This window comes from Saimiri boliviensis, chromosome X (assembly GCF_048565385.1).
Source record: "Saimiri boliviensis isolate mSaiBol1 chromosome X, mSaiBol1.pri, whole genome shotgun sequence".
In the NCBI taxonomy this organism is placed as follows: domain Eukaryota; kingdom Metazoa; phylum Chordata; class Mammalia; order Primates; family Cebidae; genus Saimiri; species Saimiri boliviensis.
In genome coordinates this window covers 45,352,274-45,375,136 of record NC_133470.1, presented here as the reverse complement: position 1 = coordinate 45,375,136, position 22,863 = coordinate 45,352,274, and the positions used below count along the sequence as shown (strand labels likewise).

The 22,863-nt window shown below is 54.1% G+C and overlaps 2 protein-coding genes across 11 annotated transcripts in view; one reads left to right on the top strand and one right to left on the bottom strand.

Annotated features, from left to right (window-relative positions):
* The window catches only part of FOXP3 (forkhead box P3), a 16,464-nt gene extending 9,307 nt beyond the window's left edge, over nt 1–7,157 (top strand). For 7 of the 10 annotated variants that reach the window (XM_010350237.3, XM_010350236.3, XM_010350234.3 and 4 more), the window contains 9 exons: nt 104–208; nt 307–445; nt 860–1,121; nt 1,885–1,972; nt 2,185–2,265; nt 3,286–3,436; nt 4,134–4,210; nt 5,790–5,891; nt 6,057–7,157. In XM_010350237.3, coding sequence (XP_010348539.1) covers nt 104–208; nt 307–445; nt 860–1,121; nt 1,885–1,972; nt 2,185–2,265; nt 3,286–3,436; nt 4,134–4,210; nt 5,790–5,891; nt 6,057–6,206 — 1,155 coding nt within the window. In that variant the 3' untranslated portion in view covers nt 6,207–7,157. The remainder of the gene's footprint in view (nt 1–103; nt 209–306; nt 446–859; nt 1,122–1,884; nt 1,973–2,184; nt 2,266–3,285; nt 3,437–4,133; nt 4,211–5,789; nt 5,892–6,056) is intronic. The other 3 variants (XM_010350232.3, XM_010350238.3, XM_074392236.1) reach the window with 3 other exon arrangements.
* On the bottom strand, nt 7,033–22,863 carry CCDC22 (CCC complex scaffolding subunit CCDC22). Its single transcript, XM_039475528.2, has 17 exons — nt 22,648–22,863; nt 20,804–20,981; nt 16,517–16,649; nt 15,657–15,763; nt 15,465–15,531; nt 15,191–15,369; nt 10,801–10,995; nt 10,178–10,240; nt 9,967–10,086; nt 9,243–9,362; nt 9,030–9,146; nt 8,822–8,923; nt 8,632–8,739; nt 8,294–8,389; nt 7,989–8,048; nt 7,840–7,914; nt 7,033–7,408 (listed from the first exon to the last, which is right to left on the bottom strand). Exons 1-17 carry the CDS (start codon nt 22,695–22,697, stop codon nt 7,295–7,297), a joined length of 1,884 nt encoding a protein of 627 aa, XP_039331462.1. The 5' UTR covers nt 22,698–22,863; the 3' UTR covers nt 7,033–7,294.

The window sequence follows — 22,863 nt, the reverse complement described above, 5'->3', positions numbered from 1 at the left end:
GATCATAGTATCTACCATGTGGGCTTGCAGTGCAGAGTATATGAACTAGGCACAGAACAGTGAGGATGAGGATGACCTCTCACCCACCTGCCTTTCTGCCCAGCTGCCCACACTGCCCTTAGTCATGGTGGCACCCTCCGGGGCACGGCTGGGCCCCTTGCCCCACTTACAGGCACTCCTCCAGGACAGGCCACATTTCATGCACCAGGTATGGACCATGAATGGGCAGGGAGGAGGGAGCAGGTGGGAAAACTGTGGGGAGGGGCCCCAAGTCAGGCTGAGCCACAGCCCACATGTGCCCTCCAGCTCTCCACAGTGGATGCCCACGCCCGGACCCCTGTGCTGCATGTGCACCCCCTGGAGAGCCCAGCCATGATCAGCCTCCCGCAGCCCACCACCACCACTGGGGTCTTCTCCCTCAAGGCCCGGCCTGGCCTCCCACCTGGTAACACCCCAGCCCGTACCCCATGGCTTCACAGAACCCCCGAGTTTCCAGATACTTGGCCGTGAGCAGTGTAGGCTATTCTGAATTGCAGTCCTCTGGGACGTCAAAGGTGTCAGGTCTCAGAGGCTTGGAAACTCCAACCTCCAAAAAACGTCAGGTGCAGAACCTTAAAGATGCCGAATGTCAAAATTACGAAACCACAGAGCTTTACAAAGCTAGTCAAAATGTCAGCACCTGCAAATGGCCGTCTTTGAGCTTCTCTGCCAGAAGCCTGGGAATCTGGGGACAGCAGAGCCCCTGGGAGTCAGAGTTTTCGAGGCTCAGGAGGGTGGGAAGCTCAAAATGAGAGGCCTTGTGGGCCAAGCTCCAGAGCCCAGCCCACAGCCCCCAAAGGTGCCCTGTCCCCATCCACAGGGATCAATGTGGCCAGCGTGGAGTGGCTGTCCAGGGAGCCGACACTGCTCTGCACCTTCCCAAATCCCGGTGCACCCAGGAAGGACAGGTCAGTGGACAGGGCTGGGAAGGATCCTCGACCTTCTATCCCCTCCCCTGACACCCTTTGTTCCCCCAGCACCCTTTCGGCCACACCCCAGAGTTCCTACCCACTGCTGGCAAATGGCATCTGCAAGTGGCCTGGATGTGAGAAGGTCTTCGAAGAGCCAGAGGACTTCCTCAAGTGAGTGGCCCAGGCCTGTGCCAGTCCACCAGTCCTGGCTTGTGGAGGGAGGTCTGGGGTGCAGATCCTAGCCCAGGCCTCATCCCATCAGAAGGGAGGGCAAGACAAAAGAGGTAAACTCTGAGACTGTGGGTTCAAACCCCAGCTCCATCCCTCACTAGCTGTGTGACCTTGGACAAGTTACTTAGCTTCTCCGGACCTCAGTTTCCTCATGTGTAATAAGAAACATTTATGCTGTTATTTATCTCCATTTTACAGACAAGGAGATTGAGGCCAAAGAGGTTAAGTGTCTTGATCAAAATCTCCCAGCTCCTGAGTGACAGAGCTGGGATTTGAACCCACACAGCCAGGCTCCAGAATCTGAACTCCTAACTGCTTTGCCCTGCTACTCCTCATGCCAACATGCCAGCCTTATTCCACTGTCCCCAAAGTTCCAGCTCTTCCAGATGGCTGCTGCTGCCTCCTCTCAGTTCCTCTCCCTCTCCCTCCCTCTCTCTCTCTCTCTCTCTCTCTCTCTCTCTCTCTCTCTCTCTCACTCTCTCACACACACACACACACACACACACACACACACACACACACTACACACGATCCTTAGCAGCAACTCGAATGTCCTGTCCTTGCAGCCAGGCTTTGCACAGGCTGTCCCCTCCACCCAGAGTGTCTTACCCACTCTCACCTGCCTGGCCCCATCTCAGCTCACCACACTTGAGCCAGGCCAGCCCTGTCATGGTCACCTGCATAGAATCTTCTCCCTACTTAGGCACTGCCAGGAGGACCATCTTCTGGATGAAAAGGGCAGGGCGCAATGTCTCCTCCAGAGAGAGATGGTACAGTCTCTGGAGCAACAGGTAATTCTGGGTCAGTGGGGGATAGGGGACAGGGAATAGGGATAGTGGGGAAAACCTTCTGTCCACCACGTGCCAGAAACCAAGTTCACCTGGGACGAGGGCTAGTATAAAGGAAGGAAGAGGAGCAGGCACTCCCATGGAAGACCATAGCCTGGGCAAAGATGTGGCAGAGAAAGGCCAGGCTGAGGCCTCATGTTTGTGCCATTTCACAGCTGGTGCTGGAGAAGGAGAAGCTGAGTGCTATGCAGGCCCACCTGGCCGGGAAAATGGCAGTGCCCAAGGCTCCATCTGTGGTGAGCAACCCCAGGCCTGCTGGTGGCAGACTCAGACTGCTGGGGGGCAGGGAGGAGGCCTGCAGGGTGCAGGGAACCTAACCTCACATGCAGGCCCTGAGAGCTAGGGGCCCCTGTCCCCGGCTCCAAACATGCCCGGACCTAGAAATCTATCCCCCTCCACTTACAAACCCTCTGACCCCAAGATTCCCAAACACTGTGATCCTGAGTTGTCAAAGCAAATGCAAATAGCCAAAGACGCAGGCTGTGTGCCAGCAGGACCAGCTATGTAACCTACAGGGCCCCTTGTTCAGATTTCAAGATGGCAACCACAGAGCATTAAACAAAGCACAGGGTGTCACATAACCACACAGGTCACATGCGCATGAAGCCGCCATGGGGGCCAGGCACTGTTTCTGAGCGCTTTGCTGGTGGTAATTTATTTCTCAGGATGTCAATATACAGATGAGGAAAATTGAGGGCAGGGAGGTTTAGGTGACTTTCCCAAGGTCCCAGTTGGGTGGTAAAAACCCCTATTCAACCCCAGCTCATGGTCCCAGCATCGGTGGCCACATATGGCGTCCGCACCCCTGCTCTAATAAATACGGCTCATGCTGTTTTGTGGGATTCTACCTCAGACTGGAATTGAGAAGAGGGCGTCCTTGCTTTGCAAAACACTGTTTTAAAAATAAAGTGGGGGCAGACGAAATAGCTCAGGTCTGTAATCCCAGGACTTTGGGAGGCCGAGGTAGGTGGATCACCTGAGGCCAGGAGTTCGAGACCAGTCTGGCCAAAATGGTGAAACCACAGCTCTACTAAAAATACGAAAATCAGACAGATGTGGTGGTGGGTGCCTGTAATCCCAGCTAGTCAGGAGGCTGAGGCCAGGATAATCGCTTGAAACTGGGAGGCGGAGGTTGCAGTGAGCTGAGATCACACCACTGCACTCCAGCCTGGGCAATCAGAGCAAGAAAAAAAAAAAAAAAAAATTAAAAAGTGGAAAGTTTAAGCCTCTGGGTCACCAGCCTCTTCCCCTCCCAGGCATCATCTGACAAGGCCTCCTGCTGCATTGTAGCTGCTGGCAGCCAAGGCAGCATGGTCCCAGCCTGGTCTGGCCCCCGGGAGGCCCCCGACAGCCTGTTTGCTGTGCGGAGGCACCTGTGGGGCAGCCATGGAAACAGCACATTCCCAGGTAAGAATAGTCCTTGCGCTACACAGTGTCCCCAAGCTCCTAATCCTGACCGGCTCTGGGAGGAGGGTGCAAAGGAGCTCCATACTGCCCCTTCCCACCACCACCACCGCAGCTACCACCACTCAGTCTTTGGGAAAATGCATCCGCCCACAAAAGCTTCCTCTCAGGATGTCCGCGACCTTTTAGAGTCTCAAGTGTCCTGCCATAGCCCTGTGTCCGTTGGGGATTGAGGTCATGCCTCACCCACTCTGGACTCCTGCTACTCCATTCAGTCCTCAGAAGGGAGGGCCCTGCTAAGGAATCACAGGGACACCTCCTTTCCTCCCCTGACTAAGGAAAATTGGGATGGCTTCACCCAAGCTCACCAATCCACTGCTCTCCACCAGGCCTGGCCTGTGGGCTTAGCAGGGATCAGAGACCTTGACTGGCATCCCGGCTCTGCCATTTAACCTCTTGTATCCCTTTGGTGTCCACATTACTCCGCTTCTTTTCAACCTTGGGAAGAACTATTTTGGCGGAAGTGGTGCAAAAAAAATATACAACTTATGTCAGGTGCTCAGCAGACAGTACCTGTGCCCATGGACACAGGTGTTGATGGTGGGATCTCAGGCCTGTAGACTCACCTTGTAGGGGGAGGGGACAGGGAGCTAGCTAGGAGGTCCTACATGGGGCCTGATTCATCCCCACCCTCTGCCAGAGTTCCTCCACAACATGGACTACTTCAAGTTCCACAACATGCGGCCCCCTTTCACCTACGCCACGCTCATCCGCTGGGTAAGCAGAACAGCTCAGCCCCAAGGAGGAGGAAGAGAAGGACAGGGTGGGGGACCTGACTCCTGAACTCCTGTCTCTCTCTGAGTGCCCTCAGAGTGGGCTCCTCCATTTCCAAGCCCCAGCCCAAAGGAGCCCCAAGCCATGCCTCAAATGTGACCCCTCCTCCTGGCTTCACCCTAAACAGTGATTCACAGAGGATCCTGTCCTCGAATCCAAACCTAAACCACCATCCAGGCCAGAGCACGCCAAATTCTGACCCTAAACCTACCCCTTTCCAGATATCCACCTCAGGCCCATACCTAACCCTCTTCTGGATCTATAAAATAGCCCCAAACTAACCCCATCTCTGCCCTTTGCCATAGACATACCCTAGCTCTTACTCTAACTCCTTCCCCTGCCTTTATGCCAACCCAACCCCATCTCCTTCCCTGGCCCCAATGTGCCCCAGTATGTCAATATACCCCCGGCTGGGCCCCATCCCCAACCCTTCCTTATAACACCCATTTGACCCTTAACTTCATCACCCCATCCCAACTCCTTCATCTCAGCCTCCCCAGTGCCTTCTCAGAAACTTCATCCTAGCCCCACACCTAATCCCAAACCTGATCCTAACCCCTACATGATACCAGACATTCCCCAACTGTCTCTGAACTGAAGCCCTAACCTAGTCCCATCCTGGCTCACGACCTTACCGCAATCATCATCGCTAACTCTGTAATCCCATTCCTGAATCCAAACTGATCAAATTATCTGACCCTCAGCCTCACTCCACACCAAACCCCACAACTAACCTCATCCTTGCCCCAAGCCTAACCACCTAACCATGTCCCTGACATGTAAGATACTCGATAATTCGACCCATCTCTGGCTTCTGACCTAAAGCCACGTCATCCCATCCTTAACCCCTAGACCAGGCATCCCCAAACTACGGCCCGTGGGCCGCATGCGGCCCCCTGAGGCCACTTATCCGACCCCCCCCGCAGCACTTCAGGAAGGGGCACCTCTTTCATTGGTGGTCAGTGAGAGGAGCACAGTATGTGGCGGCCCTCCAACGGTCTGAGGGACAGTGAACTGGCCCCCTGTGTAAAAAGTTTGGGGACGCCTGCCCTAGACCCACCTGAGTCCACTCCCAGCCTGACTCTTAACCCACCTCTTCCCTGACCTTTAAGTCTGCCTGGCCCTTTACCCCTTCCAAATCCTTGACCCCACTCCTGATCCTTTACCTTCCCCAACCCTAAAATGTCACCCCCATGGAGAACCCCAGCTCCAACTCCATCCCAGACCTTTCACCTCACTCCAGCCTGAGCCCTGAACAAGACCCACTCCCAACCTCAGCCCCGATCCCTTACCTAATCCCAGACAACCATACCCACACCCTGCATCGAACCCTGCCCGGCCCCACACTTTACCCCTTTTCTAACACCATCTTTGACTCCGTGCTTTACCCCACATCTAGTCCTGTCCCTGATCACCTGTCCCTGCAATTCCACCCCCATGTCAGATGGCTCAGGGTAGGCCACAGCCCTTCTAAACCCCAACTTTGGGGAACGTGCCCCTTACCCCACCCCCCAACTTCCAGGCCATCCTGGAGGCTCCAGAGAAGCAGCGGACACTCAATGAGATCTACCACTGGTTCACACGCATGTTCGCCTTCTTCAGAAACCATCCTGCCACCTGGAAGGTGAGCTCCTCTGGAGGTGGTGGTGGCTGGGATGGCCTCGAATGCCACCACAGCTCTAAGTGAGCAGGCCTGGGGCTGGGCTGATAGGCACACTGGGGAGGATCGGGAGGTGGGTTGTTGGCGGCTGCTGGCCTCAGAGGTTGACACCCACCCGGCCTTCCACAGAACGCCATTCGCCACAACCTGAGCCTGCACAAGTGCTTCGTGCGAGTGGAGAGTGAGAAGGGGGCTGTGTGGACCGTGGATGAGCTGGAGTTCCGCAAGAAACGGAGCCAGAGGCCCAGCAGGTGTTCCAACCCTACACCTGGCCCCTGACCTCAGGACCAAGGAAAAGAGGATGGACAAAACAGGGGCCAAACTGGTGGGAGGCAGAGGTGGTGGGGACAGGGATGACAGGCCCTGGATGTGCCCACAGGGACCAAGAAGCGAGGTTTCCACCATCTTGCCTGCAAGGGCCCCTGTTCCCCTGTTGGCAGCCACCCCCTCCCCCATCATATCCTTTGCCCCAAGGCTGGTCAGAGGGGCTCCAGTCCCAGCCCCAGCCCCCACCTCTACCCCAGACACCCCCCAGTCGAGCCCTATAGCCAAACAGCCTGCCTCAGCTGCTCGCACAGATGACTTCAGGGCTGGAAAAGTCACACAGACACACAAAATGTCACAATCCTGTCCCTCACTCAACACAAATCCCAAAATACAGAGAGCCTGCCTCAGTACACTCGAACAACCTCAAAGCTGCGTCATCACACAATCACACACAAGCCTGGCCCTGACAACCCACATACCCCAAGGCACACACCCACAGCCAGCCTCAGGTCCCACAGGGGCACTGTCACACAAGGGTGTGCCCAGAGGCCTACACAGAAGCAGCATCAGTACCCTCAGGATCTCAGGTCCCACAAAGCCACACAGACACATAATTGCTCATACATGGTCTCATGCAGCTCCCAACACATGCTCGGTCACACACATGGCCCGTTAGAACTCACCTGCATATCTCACACATGTGCACACACACAGCCCCCCAGTGGGTCTGAGTCCCATGCAGACACACATAGCCACACACACTGACTTGCCAAAAATACCCTGTCTCCCCTGCCACTCACCTCACTCCCATGCCCTGAGCCCTGATCCATGCCTCAGCTTAGACTGCAGAGGAACTCATTTATTTGGGATCCAAGGCCCCCAACCCACAGTACCCTCCCCAATAAACTGCAGCTGAGCTCCCCACATGCTGGACTATCACCCCAGATAAGGGCTGTGGTCAGTGGGCAGGGGTCTGGGTCCAAGGCGGCAGCAGAAGGAACTGGGCAGCAGAGGGAGTAGCGAAGGCAAGTGCTTGGCCACTGCCTCCAGCACCCCAAATCCCTGCCTGAGGCTGGGGAGAGACCTCTGCCGGCGGCTCCTCAGGCCTCCCGGACCCGGCCCAGGAGGCCAGCGTTCTCCTGGCGGAGGGCTCGGTAGTCCTCCCGGATCTTCTCCAGGTTGCTGAGGGTCTTCTTGCCCAGTTCTGTCTCGATCTGAGGCAACGTGAACACATGCCCTTTCAGCACACACAGCCCCTTTCCCAGCTCCTGCTCGCCAGCCCCCATCATAGCCTGCTCTGGGCCCCTCCCACCGCCTCCAACCACAGCCTGCTCTGTCCCATGCCCAGGCCTTCTCACGTGGTGTTCCCTCCACCCAAAGCATCCTTCGCCACCTGGCAGGATTCCCCCTACGTCTTCAAGCTGAAGCCTCTGCTCATGGCCCTGGGAAGCAGGCAGGAGGGCCCTTGGGGTGGAAGCTGGGGCTCACAGTAGGCCACTTGCCTGTCCTAGGTCACAGGCACAGGCACTAGGGGGCAGGGCTGGGCTTCTGACCGTAGGCTGTCTGACTCCATGGCCTCTCTCAGCGTAACCTGAGGAACTGTCCCTGGTCTGCCTTGGCTCCCTATCCTGCCCCCAGGCCTCACCTGCTCCTCGAGGTCTCGAACCTCCCGCATGATGGTGCCCGTGTCCTCGATGGTCTGGATGAGCTGGCTGCAGTTCTGGGGACAGGAAAAAGGCTTGCACCCAGCCCCACCCACCCCCAGTGGTCCCGCCCCAGGCACACTTCCCTCACCTCGTGCAGGGCAGCTAGATACTTATAGGCCTTCCGAACAGCATCATCCTTCTTGGCATCCTGACCAGACACAGGGACCTCGAAGGTATCAGTGGGCTGCCCCCGACCATCTCTATGCCCCAAGAAGGCCACCCTCTCCCACAGTCCCACTAGCTTCATCCTCCATGGAACAAAGCCAGCCCTGGGCATCAGTGCACCTCCAGCCTCGCACAGGGCCCGGGTCTGGACCCCAGCCAGCCCGTGAGCAGATGCACAGGCAGCAGCCCAGCCTCACCCCACTCACCCCCACCCAGCCTGCCCCACACCTTGAACACAAGCTCATCAGTCACTGCAAATGTCCGGTCCAGCTTCCCAGAGAGGGAGTTGATTTCCTTCTGAAGCTCCTTTGTGTCAGACAAGATCTGGCAGACACCATCGTAGCCATGAGCCCCTGCCTGGGGCAGGGTGGCTGGCAGTAGAGGGTGCTCATGTGCAGCAGACAGGGACTGTGTCATCATCAGGGGTGACTGGGATGGATTGTGTGTGACTGTTCTGTCAGGGTGTGGCTGGACAGCTCTGTCTACCTGGGGGTGTGAGGTCCCCGTGCTGCCACACTACGCCTGACAGCCCACATGACCCACCCTCCATGGCCCTGGCAGTGTACCTTGGTGATCTCTTCCTTCTGCTTCCGGATGTTGCCCACGATCTCTAGGATGCGCTGGGTGTAGGCCAGCCGGGACACATCTCTGGGCAGAGTCTCCAGCTCTGACACCTAGGCAGGGACATAGCAGGCACTCCCCCAGGACCCACCCCTCACCCTCCTAAGCCACCCAGGTCCCTCACACAGGCCGTACCAGCTGCTTATAGACCTCTTCCTTCCTGCGGGCCTCTTCAGCAGCTGCCCGGACACTCTGGTGCAGTTCTTGGATCTCTGCCAGCCGTCGAGAAGATTCCAGCTGCCAGAAGCCCACAGGCAGAAGACTGAGCAGAGCACAGGGATGGCCTCTAAAGAGGGACCGAGCCTGCCCTGGCCCACCCACAGCCCAGGGCCCCACTGCTTACCTCTCTGCAATCCTGCAGCTTTCGGAGGTGGCGGTACTCAGCGAGAAGCGGGACCCGGTGCTTCTCCCACTGACCCGCCAAGTGGATGACCCGCTGGGCACTACTCTCCACCACAAGCTGGTGGGGGGTGGGTATGTGTCACACAGGCTAGGCCCTCCAACCCCGCCCCACCCCACCCTACCCCTCCCTGCCCAGCCACAGCCCCAAACCCACCTGCAGCTTCGCAAGGTTGGCCGCCCCATCAGGCAGCAGCTCCACTGCGCGGCTCTTCAGGCACAGGGCCTGCTCACGCTCCGCTGTGCTGAGCTCACTCTGCCGGCACTCAGACTCTGCCTGACCCACAGATACCCGGTCACACGCCACAGCCCCCATGGAGCTCCACAGATGACTATACACCCCTGTGGCCCCCACAGCCCTCTCTAACAGCTCCACACTGGTGCCAAGGACCCCCAAATCTCCTGTTCTTGCAGACCTGTGGTGCCCCACAGATGCCCACAGACCCTCCGAGGACCCCCCAATCTGCTGCCCATGCAGCCTGCAGTACTCCACAGATGCCCACAGACCCTCCGAGGACCCCCCAATCCCCTGCCCACACAGGCCCGCAGTGCCCCACGGATGCCCACAGACCCTCCAAGGACCCCCCCAATCCCCTGCCCATGCAGGCCCACAGTGCTCCACAGATGCCCACAGACCCTCCAAGGACCCCCCAATCCCTTGCCCATGCAGGCCTACAGTGCCCCACAGATGCTCACAGACCCTCACCCTGGCCTGATTCTCACAGCCACCCTCAAGAGCCCCACAGATCCCCAACAGCTCCCAGGAACCCTTCTGCCATTTGCAGACCTCTACAGAGCACCTCTTGCCCCATCTAGTCCCTCACACCCCGAGGCCCTCCTTCTGACCTACCCCAACACACAGCCCCTGCCCCGCCCCTCACCTGCATAAAGCTGATGGCCAGGGTCTTCATGTCAGCCTCAACCTCCTCAATACTGCAGTTCACTCCTTCTAGCTGCTCCCGAAGGGACTCAAGCTCCTGTTCCTGAGCTGCCCACATGTCCTGGGAGGCCCAGGCCAGTCAGGGTTGGGGTATCAGGCTCAGTAGACAAGCAAGGGGCTGAGACACCACCCCTCCACCCCGATCTGCTCACCTGTTCAGGCTGCCGGGAGGTGGCCGGCACATCTGACACCTGAGTGGCCTGGGCCTGGGGCTCCTGAGGGAGTGACAAGGGGCATCCTGGCTGTCAGGGAAGGCCCTTCCTCATGTGGCCCAGCCTCAGCCTCCCCTGAGAACTGTCCCTGGTGCTGCATGCATGCCCACTCAACCACTGATGGCGGCCTGTGACTCTGAGGGTAAAGGCACCATCTGCAACCCCAGGCCGGAGTGCTTGCTTGTGGAATAAGCTCCCTGACCCAGATACAGCTCCTACCTACCTGCCCCATATCTCAAGCCTCAAATGCCCATGAGAAGGACGGGGGCCCCTCAGAGTGGACATCTTAGGAGAGAAGATACGCTCAGAGGAAACTACCTAGGGCAAGGGGATGTTGCCCTAAGAACGCCCTCACAGCCTTGCATGGTTCCCACCTATCCACATTTTCTCAAGTCCCTGCAAAGCAAGGGGACCCCTCTGGGTACCCACCCCGCAGTGGGGCGAGGGCCTGTCCAGTGAGAACACAGGACCCCGTGTGGATAAAGGGGTGGTGCATATGCAAAAAGCCACCCTCCAAGCCTGCCACGCCCATCAGCATATCCCATGTCCACAGGTGCACCCACCAGATGGAAGGTGAATTTCTCAGAGTGTGTGAAGCGGGACCCCTTAGAAGCACCAGTCTTGGCCCCAGCACCCCAGGCCTGCAGCAGCTCTCCCAAGTCTCGGGCTTGTGTGGGGGCCCCAAGCGGACCCCAGCTTTGGCGCAGATGCTCAGTCATTTGCTTCTGCAGCCGCTGTCGCTGAGCCCGTGTGTCCTCCTGGGGAGAAAAGGCAGGGGAAGCAGTAGAGTGTAGGGGCCTGCCTAGCCTCCAAGGCCCTGCCTCCTCCAACGGCCCCCTGACAAAGGGCTACAGACAAGTCACCCCCACTCTCCAGCTCTCCCACTAAAGCAGGCCCTGCCCTACTCTCCTGCCCCACCGGCCTGGGATCTCCCTGAGGACAGGGGTCTCCTCTTGCTCACAGACATACTTCTCTCCACCCACTAGCTCCCATGCTGGAGAATGATGTGGGAAGAGAGGAGAGTGAGCCTACAGCCCCCAAATCCAAGAGAAGCATAGACAGGATATCAGGGGACAGGGCAGAGACGGGGAGTCCAAGGTGCCAGGCACAAAAGGAGGCAGAGAGAGAGAGGCAAGAGAGGGACAAGAACAGAGAGTTTCAAGATAACTGGGAAAATCTGATTACGAACTCAGTGTCGGATGGTATTAAGATATTATTGTTGGCCAGGCACAGTGGGCTCATGCCTATATTCCCAGCACTTTGGGAGGCCAAGGTAGGCAGATCACCTGAGGTCAGGAGTTTAAGACCAGCCCGGCCAATACAGTGAAACCCTAACTCCTAAAAATATAAAAATTAACCAGGCACGGTGGTGTGCACCTATAATCCCAGCTACTTGGGAGGCTGAGGCAAGAGAATAGCTTGAACCCGGGAAGTGGAGGTTGCAGTGAGCTGATATCATGCCACTGCACTGCAGCCTGGGCAACAGAGTGAGACTCTGTCTCAAAGAAAAAAAAAAAAAAAGATACTGTTAACTTCATTAGTCATGAAAATGGCCCAGTGGTTACCTTGAAAACTGAAAGTCCTTAGGAGTGAAGAGATGTAGTCCTAAGTATTTAGAGTTCAAATCACATGATATCTGGGATTTGCTTTAAAATAATACAGCAAGGCCAAGCACAGTGGCTCAAGCCTGTAATCTCAGCACTTTGAGAGGCCAAGGCGGGTGGATCACGAGGTCAAGAGATCGAGACCATCCTGGTCAACATGGTAAAACCCTGTGTCTACTAAAAATGCAAAAAATTAGCTGGGCATGGTGGCATGTGCCTGTAATCCCAGCTACTCAGGAGGCTGAGGCAGGAGAATTGCCTGAACCCAGGAGGCGGAGGTTGTGGTGAGCCGAGATCGCGCCATTGTACTCCAGCCTGGGTAACAAGAGCGAAACTCTGTCTCAAAAAAATAAAAAAAAAATAAATAATAAATAAATAAATTAAATAATACAGCAACAAAGAAAAAGTTGGGAGATAATAGATGAAAAAAAGTTGGCAAAATGGTACATAGGATTCATTAGAATATTCTCTCCACATTTATGTGTGAAAATTACTATAGATTATAAAAACAGAGACAGACGGCCAGGCACGGTGGCTCACACCTGTAATCCTAACACTTTGGGAGGCTGAGGTGGACGGATCATGAGGTCAAGAGATCGAGATCATCCTGGCCAACATGGTGAAATCCCGTCTTGACTAAAAATACAAAAATTAGTCAGGCATGGCAGTGGGCACCTGTAGTCTTAGCTACTTGGGAGGCTGAGGCAGGAGAATCACTTGAACCCGGGAGGCTGAAGTTGCAGTGAGCCAAGATCACGCCACTGCATTCCAGCCTGGTAACAGAGTGAGACTTGGTCTCAAAAAAAAAACAAAAAGAAAAACACAGAGGTGAAGACAGAGAAAGGGGCCAGACAGAGATGTGGACACAGAGGAAGAAGGGGCAAATAAAGAGGCAGACAGAAGGGGAGGGGGGTCAAATACAGAGGTGGACAGAGAGGAAGAGGGGACAGATATAAGGGTGGACAGAAGGGGAGGGGGACTGATACCCGGGTGGACACAGAGGAAGAGGGGATAGAAATAGGAGGGCAGAACGGAGGGAGGCAGAAAGAGAAGTGGACAGAGAGGAAAAGGGGATGGATAAAGAAATGGACAGAGGGAGAGAGGTGACAGAGAGGTAGAAAGAAGGAGGGGACAGATGCAGAGGGGGACAGAAAGGAAGAGGGGACAGATAAAGAAGTGGACAGAGGGGAAGAGGGGACAGACACAGAAATGGATAGAGAAGAAGAGGGGACAAACAGGTGGATAGAGAAGAAGAGGGGGCTGGGCACAGTGGCTCATGCCTGTAATTACAGCACTTTGGGAGGCCAAGGCAAGTGGATGGCTTCAGGTCAGGAGTTCGAGATCAGCCTGGCCAACATGGCAAAACCCCATCTCTACAGAAAATACAAAAATTAGCCAGATGTGGTGGTGCACACCTATAATGCCAACTACTTAGGTGCCTGAGGTGGGAAGACTGCTTGAGCCTGGGAAGTTCAGGCTGCCTTGAGCCCCGATCATGCCACTGTATTCCAGCCTGGGTGACAGAGCAAGACCCTGTCTCAAAAGAGAGAGAGAGAGAGAGAGAGTGCCAGGCACAGTGGCTCACGCCTGTAATCCCAACACTTTGGGAGGCCGAGGCGAGCAGATTACCTCAGCTCAGGTGTTCACGACCAGCCTCAGCAACACAGTGAAACCCCATCCCCACTAAAAAAAAAATACAAAAAATTAGCTAGGTGTGGCAGTGTGCACCTGTAGTCCCAGCTACTTGGGAGGCTGAGGCAAGATAATTGCTTGAACCCAGAAAGCGGAGGTTGCAGTGAGCCGAGATCGCACCACTGCACTCCAGCTAGGCGACAGAGCGAGACTTCATCTCAAAAAAAAAAAAAAAAAAAGAGAGAGAAGAAGAGGGGGGGCAGATAAAGAGGTGGACAGAAGGGGAGGAGGGACAAATACAGAGGTGGACGGAGAGAAGGAAAGGACAGATAAAGAAGTGGAGGGGGAAGGGGCCACAGATACAGAGGTGGACAGAGAGAAAGGAGAGAGGTGAAGAAAAAAAGAGAGGCAGAGGAGTGACAGATATATAGGTGGACAGCAAGGAAGAGGGGACAGATACAGAGGTGGACAGAGCAGAAGGGGACACAGATACACAGGTGCACACAGAATAAGGGGATAGATAAAGAAGTGGACAGAGGAGAAGGGGGAACAAATAGAGAAGCAGACAGAGAGAGAGAAATTCAGTACAGAAATGAGGAGACAGAGAGGCAAGAAAGAGGAGCAGCAAAAACATAGAACTAGAATGATGGGAACAGGCAGAGATTGTACAAAAACCTAGAAACAGGAAAAAGGAACATCAGTGCCAAGTGCAGAAACAGAAAGAGTAAGAGGCTCAGAGACAGGAGGAAAGGCATGGTAACAAGAATAAAAAGCCAGGCATGGTGGCTCACGCCGGCAGTCCCAGCGCTTTTGGAGGCTGAGGCAGGAGGATCACTTTAGGCTGGGAGTCTGAGACCAGCCTAGACAACACAGCAAGAACCTATCTCTACAAAAGATTAAAAAGTTAGTGGCATGTGCCTGTAGTCGCCGCTACTCAGGAAGCTGAGATGGGAAGATGACTTGAGCCCATGAGTTTGAGGCTGCGATGAGCTATGATCATAGCACTGTACTCAAGTCTTAGAGGCAGACTGAGATACTCTCTAAAAAAAAAATTAAGCCAGGCGTGATGGCTCACACCTGTAATCCCAGCACTTTGGGAGGCCAAGGCAGGTAGATCACCTAAGGTCAGGAGTTCAAGAGCAACTTGGCCAACACAGCAAAACCTGTCTCTACTAAAACTACACAAATTAGCCAGGTATGGTGGTGGGTGCCTGTAATCCCAGTTACTGGGAAGGCTGTGGTAGGAAAATTGCTCGAACCTGGGAGATGGAGGTTGCAGTGAGCCAAGATCACGCCACTGCACTCCAGCCTGGGTGACAGAGACTCCTCCTCCAAAAATAAATAAATAAATAATAATAATAAATTAAATTTTTAAAATTTGGAAACAGAAAAAGGAGCCAGGTAGCAAATCCGGATTGCTCCAGTTGCCAGGAATCTCATGCACAGTAGCCAGTCTAGCTACTGCCCTGAGAGAAGAGCAGTATTACTACCTGATTTTTAGCACAGGAAACCAAGGTTCTGAGGTGGGATATTGACTTGTCCCGGGTTCTCCATTTTTCTGACTCCAGTGTTCTTTCAGGTGGGGAGCTGGGTAAGTGCACACAGAGGGAAAACAACGGAACGGAGGGGCCACGTGGAAAAGGAGAGGGGCAGAGGACCAGCGGGAATGTCATTGAGCAGCAGCCTGGACAGCAGGGAGCCAGGCATCCGGCTGTACCTGGGGTGGGAGGCGGGATGCCCGGCGGACCCAGTCCTCATCCCCTGGCCCGTCCCGGCCCGTTTGCTGGCAGAGCTGCAGGGTATGGTGTTCGAGGAGCGAGGTCACCCTTCCAACAGGCTGGAGCACCTGGGTAGGGGCTGGAAGCAGCAGGGGACTCGCCTGGAATTCCCGTGGCTCTGGAGGCAAGAAGAGTCAGCTGGCTCTGCTGCATGGCAACGCTATGAGGGTCTCCCCCACCTTCCTCCTCACCCCTCCACAGCCTCATGCTCACCGCCTCTAGAACTCAATTCGGGCACAACCAGCCTGCTGGCATGGAAAGGCTTCTGGAAGGTCGAGCCCTGGTGGGAGAGCAGGCTCAGAACCTCCAGGGTGAAGTGGGATGAGGGTCGCCAGGGGGAGGGAGTCAAAACCCTGAGCACCCAGATGGGGACAAGAGAAGATCCACTGGAGTCGGGGGTCCCACCTGGAGGTGCTGCAGCTTGGGAGTGCGAAGGAGGGGCGGGACCCACGGCAGCGCCAGCTGGTCCCGAATTTGGCTCCCGATAGCCCGGAGGAGAATAGCTGAGTCACCTATGGGGGTTGGGGAGGAAGTGAATCAGGTGACGATGCTGCAAATCCAAAAGGGCGTTCCCTAGGAGACCAGCCTCCACTCCTGACCCCCATCCAGAGATACACATTTATCCAGCTTGCGCTCTCACGTTCAGTCATTCAACAAACACTGATCACCTACTATGTACAGGTCGCTGTTCTAGACACTAGGGCTACTTCGTGGAACAAACTGGATAAAGGTCCCTGCCCTCAGGGAGCCGGCAAGCTAGCAGAGGAGAGAGATCATGAATAGGATCCTGAGTACCATCCAGACTGCAGCCAGTCGGGGATCAGGAGGGGGCTGTGGAGAGGAGGCTAACCTCAAAGAGGTAAGGGAGTGAACCATGAGGGTACCTAGGGGAAGGATAACCCATGATACAAAGGCCTGGAGGTGGGAGTGTGCTGGGGTGTGTTTGAGCAGCACCCAGGGGGCCCAATTGGTTAGAGCAGAATGAGAGAGAGAGAGGGCACAGGGGTTGAGTCAAGGAGGCCCCTCCCAGCACCAATGTACCACCCGGGGTCAGCTCAACCTCAGCCCCCTGCCCGCTGCCCTGTAGCCCCTCTCTGATGCCTCATCCTCCCGCCTAGCTCTCCTAAAGACACATACTGCCACCCCTACCCACCAACCTTTTCACCACCTCTACCTCTCTCAACCCCTACAGCGCCCTGGAAGGCCCTCCTCTCCCCTTACCGCCCCGCCCCCCCCACCCCGCCTGCACCCCAGACACCCAGTACCTGCAGGCTGGTCTGCGTCCTCAGAGGCATCGGTGGGCAGACGCTCAGCCAAGAAGAGAAGCAGGTCTCGGAGGTCAGGCTCACTGGGGTAAAGGAAGTTCTGATAGCCAAGCTCCAAGGGATAGCCAAGGTCCTGAGGGTGGTGGGGGGGCCATCAGCCAGCAGACAGGGTCCTCCTGCCCTGGGAGACTTGGGCCTATGCTGCAAACTCTCTCTCTCTCTCACTAACCACCACCCTCCCAACCTCCCCCAGCTCCCCAAGGCCTCCAGGCCCTCCAGGGAGCCACAGAGTGATGACAGTCAACGATACAGAGAACAGGAAATAAGATTAAAGCTCTGGCCTTTCTATGACTCCAAATCCGGACGCCATAAAAGAAAAGATGGGTATTTTTGAATACATGAAAAGAAAGAAAATATTTAAAGAAAAATATAATAAGCAAAGTCAAAAGTTAATGACAAGTTAGGAAAAAATATTTGGAGCCCATATCATAGGTGAAGAGCAAATCTACCTATTATAGAAAGAGTGCCTAAAAATAAACAGGCAAAAAAGACCAGAATCACAATAGCTCAGAACAAAAGGACTCACGAGGGTTCTGGATGGGGACTGGGGAAACAGGCCAGGAGAGAAAGAAAGCCTCTTTCTCTTTCTTTCTTTTCGTTTCTTTTCCTTTCTTTCTTTCTCTTTCTTTCCTTCTTTCTTTCCTTCTTTTTTTTTTTTTTTTTTGAGACGGGGTCTTGCTCTGTTGCTCAGGCTGGAGTGCAGTGCAGTGGCATGATCTTGGCTCACTGGAACCTCTGCCTCCTGGGCTCAAGTAATCCTCCCACTCAGCCTCCCAAGTAGGTGGGATTACAGGTGCACACCACCACACCTGGCTAATTTTTGTATTTTTAGTACAGACAGGGTTTCACCATGTCGGCCAGGCTGGACTCAAACTCCTGAGCTCAAGCAATCCTCCCACCTCAGCCTCCCAAAGTGCTGGGATTACAGGTGGGAATCACCACGCCCGGGCTAGGAAAGCCTTTTTCTTCCAGAATTGCCACTGCTTTGGAGCTGCATAGACTCTGAAAGCACACTTCCTGGATTCAAAACCAAGCTTTGCCTCTTACGAACTATGCGACCTCGGGCAGATCACTTAACCTCTCTGTGCTTCACTTTCTTCACCTGAAAGAGCGGATACCAATAGTACATACAGCAGAAGGTTGTCCTGAGAATTAAATGAGTTAACACCATGTTACTTACCACAGGGCCTGGCACAGGGTACACTTAGAAGCCATGACTATTCTATACTGAGGAGTATACTGGGTCACAATGCAAGGTATTTTTATTTTGGAGGCTCAAGGTCAAACAAGTATGAAAAACACTGGCTTTAAGCTACTTTACTTTGGATTTTTCCCAACATCTGCAATCAAAGAGCTGTGGCTGATAACACTCATTCCAGGAGTGGGGAAGGTGCCAAAATATGGAAGTGGCTAAGGTACAGAAACCGTTGCCAGGACAAGGGCATATTAAAAGGAAAATGCCACAACACGGCAGTGCTGAGTTGAGGAGGGATACAGGGACAGCACATAGCTGGGTTAAGAGAGCCTCCTTTTGCCAAGGCTGCTGGGGGCCGAACGGCCACATGTACCAGCTTCTGTTTGTTTGCTTGTTTGTTTGTTTGAGATGGAGTCTTTCTCTGTTGCCCAGGCTGGAGTGCAGTGGCACGATCTTGGCTCACTGCAACCTCTGCCTCCTGGTTTCAAGTGACTCTCCTGCCTCAGCCTCCCGAGTAACTGGGATTACAAGCATGCGCCACCATGCCCAGCTAATTTTTGTATTTTTAGTAGAGGTGGTGTTTCACCATGTTGGCCAGGCTGGTCTCAAACTCCTGACCTCTGGTGATCTACTCCCCCTCCCAAAGTGCTGGGATTATAGACATGAGCCACTGTGCCTGGCCTTTTATTTATTTATTTATTGGAGTTAGGGTTTCACTCTGTCTCCCAGGCTAGACTGCAGTGGCGCAGTCACAGCCCACTGCAACCTGGATCTTCCAGGCTCAAGCAATCCTCCTATCCCAGCCTCCCATGTAGCTGAGATCACAGTTGTGTGCCACCATGCCCAGCTAATTTTTGGTAGAGATGGCGGGGGGGGGTCTCACTATGTTGCCCAGGCTGATCTCAAGCTCCTGGGCTCAACTGATCCTCCCACCTAAGCCTCCCAAAGTGGTGGGATTACATGCAAGAGCCAAGGTGCCCAGCCCACATGTACCTCTTGGCCACTGGAAAAGCTATAATCATTAACCCCCACTAAGATCAGTGTAAGCAAAAGCAGGTAAACAAAATCCAAGAGAGAGAGCTCTGAGAGAGGAACAGAAACTGTGGGAAGCCTGAGCCCCCACCTCAACACCGCCCACTGTGTACTCTCCTCCCACACAGAAGACAGAACTTGCCCCTTATTAAGTGCTGACCTCAAGAATACAGTCCTGGGCCATGGGACAGACTGCCTGCCATATAAGGCCACCAGAGCCCAGAGAGAAGAATGTGACAACTCCTGAGAGCTGAGTGCACCTGAGAGCGAGGGGATGGATGGAGCTCTGAGGCCTGTTGCTAAAAGACTACACAAGCAAGGCTCAAATTTAACAACTCTACTCACCCAGTCCCCTACATCTAAATGAAAGTTTTCACAGTAGTTACTCTATGGTCCCTCCACCACCATATACTTCCTGGGTCATTTCAAAGTGTTCCCATTCACTACGTAGCCACAGGTTCCAGATCAGACCTATCCGTTAATAGTAATCCCATTTATGCAAAGCTTATTATAACCAGCTTTTCACACATTAACTCATGTTTAATCCTCACAGCAACCCTATATGGTAGTTAGAATTCTTATACCCATTTTACACATGTGGAAACAGCCTCCAAGAGGTTAAGAGACTGGCCCAAAGTCACAGAGCAAATGAGCCAGGAGGAGTGGCATTACTTGGAGCTCTTGAATACAGGAACTGGACTCAGCTCTATACCGGGGATGAGTAAGTGCTTCATCAGAATGGCTCTTTATCAGGTACAGTGATGCACATCTGTAGTCCCAACTACTCAGGAGGTCAAGGCAGGAAGATTGCTTGAGGCCAGGAGCTTGAGACCAGCCTGGGCAACATCTCTACAAAAGCAAGACCCCATGCCTACAAAAAATTTAAAGATTCTCTGGCAGGGTGGCACGTGCCTATAGTCCTAGCTACTGGTGGGGCTGAGGTGGGAGGATCTCTTGAGGTCAGGAGTTCAAGACCAGCCTGGGCAATACAGCAAGACCCTTACCTCTACAAAAAGTAAAATTTTTAAATATTTTTAAAAAGAAAGGTATTTTATTTATTCTCCCATACAGACAAAGTTGGAATTGCTCTCAGGAGACGCAGGATGTGTGGTTGCCACAGAGGTAATAAGCAGAGACACTCTTTTAGGTAACCAGCATACCTTCCTTTGGGTAACCATCCTTGTCCCAACTCCATAGGATCCTGAAGGAGCAGCTAATCGCAGTGTCCTATAGGAATGACAATGTTGGCCCGGCATGGAGGCTCACACCTGCAATCCCACCATTTTGTGAAGCTGAGGCAGGTGGATCACGAGGTCAGGAGTTCGAGACCAGCCTGGCCAACATGGTGAAACCCCATCTCTACTAAAAATACAAAAATTAACCAGGCATGGTGGCACACGCCTGTAGTCCTAGCTACTTGGGAGGCAGAGGCAGGAGAATCGCTTGAATCCAGGAGGCGGAGGTTGCAGTGAGCCGAGATCTCTCCACTGCACTCCAGCCTGGGTGACAGAGCAAGACTTCATCTCAAAAAAAAAAGAAAGAAAAGAAAAGAAATGACCATGTCATCCAGACTGGGCCAGTCAGAGCACACAGTGATTAGGAGTGAGTATGGGACCCAGACAAGGTGTTTTCTGGAACTGGGAAATGGATACTATGGGGTGGGGGTGGTATTTTGCAGCTAAGCTTTAAACATAGAGGCCAGGAGTAGCCCAGGTGCAAACTGTATAAGCAAACTGTATAAACTCATTTACACCTCATAAAAGTCCCACATTTATCTCCATTTCATGGACAGGAAAACTGGGACCCAGAAGGGTTAGGGTCACACAGTTACAAAGTGGTGGGGCTAGGATCTGAACTACTCAGGCAGTTTGACCTTAACCACTAATGAAAGCTCAGCTGCAGGAAAAGTAGCAGAGGAAAGGCAAATGTTGCAAAGGCGCTTGGTTACTTTGTAAAAGAGGAAGGAAGAGGATATGTGCATTGGGAGGAGGGCCACTCACCATGCAGGCCTGAGCCAGGCTCATGGCCAGACGGAACCGGGCAGACATGGCAAGAGGCAGCAAAGGGCTGAGGCCAGAGCCCACAGCAGGGTTGATCACACGCAGGCAACGGACCACAGCCTCTACAACGAGCTCAGTGGTGAAGGCGCGCAAGGTCTGCACATCTGGAGGAACTGCCCTGAAGAAGAAGGAGACAGGCTTGATTGGGGAATTGGTCAGCAAACAAGGGTCAGGCGGAGCCCTGCAGCCTTTTGGAAACACTAGTACCAAGATAGGGGCAGGGATGATGCCTGCAGTTCAACAGATCCTGGATGTTGGTGACTGACTTTCATTTGGAAAGCCAGGAACTAGGGAAATCCTCAGGTCCTAAGACCTTGGAGTAGGAGAACAATGAATGAAAGAGAACTGAGTTTAGAAAAATATCAAAATTTGGGGGTCTGGGAAGTGAAAGAGTCCAGGTGGCACAATCTCTGTGTTTCTCAGTTCCCAGATAGCACATTACATAGATATTGAGCTGCTAGAATTTTGAGAAGACTATATTTTATGAGGCTGCCATTTTCAGAAGTTCCAAATGTCAGGGACCCTGAGTATCAAGATCCCTAAATATCAAGACAACTTAGTTTCAAACAATACAAAAATCAGACTCCCTAGATGTTGGCATACTGGGTTTTTAGGGCCCCTGAACGGACGAGTCCTCATGAGTCAGGATGACCAAATGCTGATGTCGTCAGATTTTAGAATCCTGAGGGGTTTTTTGGCCGGGTTCGGTGGCTCATGCTTGTAATCCTAGTACTTTGGGAGGCCGAGAAGGGCAGATCATTTGATGCCAGGAGTAGGAGACAGTCTGACCAGCATGGTGAAACCCCGTATCTACTAAAAATACACAAATTAGCCAGGTGTGGTGGCTGCACCTGTAATCTCAGCTACTGGAGAGGCTGAGGCAGGAGAACGCTTGAACCCGGGAGGCGGAGATTGCAGAGAGCAGAGATCCACTGTACTCCAGCCCAGGCGACAGAGTGAGACTCCGTCTTGGGCGGGGTTGGGGGCGGGGGGTAGCAGGGGAATAATCCTGGATTTTTTTTTTTTTTTTCGAGACTGAGTTTCACTCTGGTTACCCAGGCTGGAGTGCAATGGCACGATCTCGGCTCATCACAACCTCCGCCTCCTGGGTTCAGGCAATTCTCCTGCCTCAGCCTCCTGAGTAGCTGGGATTACAGGCACGTGCCACCATGCCCAGCTAATTTTTTGTATTTTTAGTAGAGACGGGGTTTCACCATGTTGACCGGGATGGTCTCGATCTCTTGACCTTGTGATCCACCCGCCTCGGCCTCCCAAAGTGCTGGGATTACAGGCGTGAGCCACCGCGCCCGGCCAATCCTGGATTTTTTAAAGCCCCAGGTGTTTGGGGAACTGGAATTTGAAGGTCCAGGGATTTTTGGAGTCCCTGAGTGCCAGGGTCCTGGGGTTTTACGCTCCCTAGTCCTCAGGGCACAGGTGTCTTAGGGTCTCCAAATAATGGGGTCTCAGGGTGTTGATGTCAAGATCCCCAGATTACAGGGTCCTGGGTCTTGAGGTTTCAAGATTGTAACGTCTCAAGGTGTCTGGGTCCCAGAGTTTTGGGTGCACCAAATATGATAGTAAAAGGATTTCGGAGTCCCCTGATGTCGGTGTCCGGGAGGGCGGTGTGGGCGTGTGTGCGTGTGTAAGGGGGTGAGGGTCTTAGGGTCCTGGAGTTGGATCCCTGAATATCAGGGTCCAGGGTTTTAAGGTTCCGGGGAAACGGGGTCCTGGGCTTTGGAGTCCCGGATGTGGGCTTCGGGGGTGGGCGGGGGCTCTGTTCTTACGTGCCGGCCTGGCGCAGGGAATGGATGAGGATTCGGTCGGCCTCCTCCATGGTGGCGCCGTGTCGGAGTTGGGGGCTGGGTCCAGGACCGGGTCCGAGAAAGTGGGGAGCAGCTGTAGAAACCCTGCTCTGTGATCGCGGTCCCAGAGTGTCACGGGCCTTATGGGGACAGCTGGGAAGTGTAGTTCTGTGAGCAAGTACGGCGCATGCCGGATGT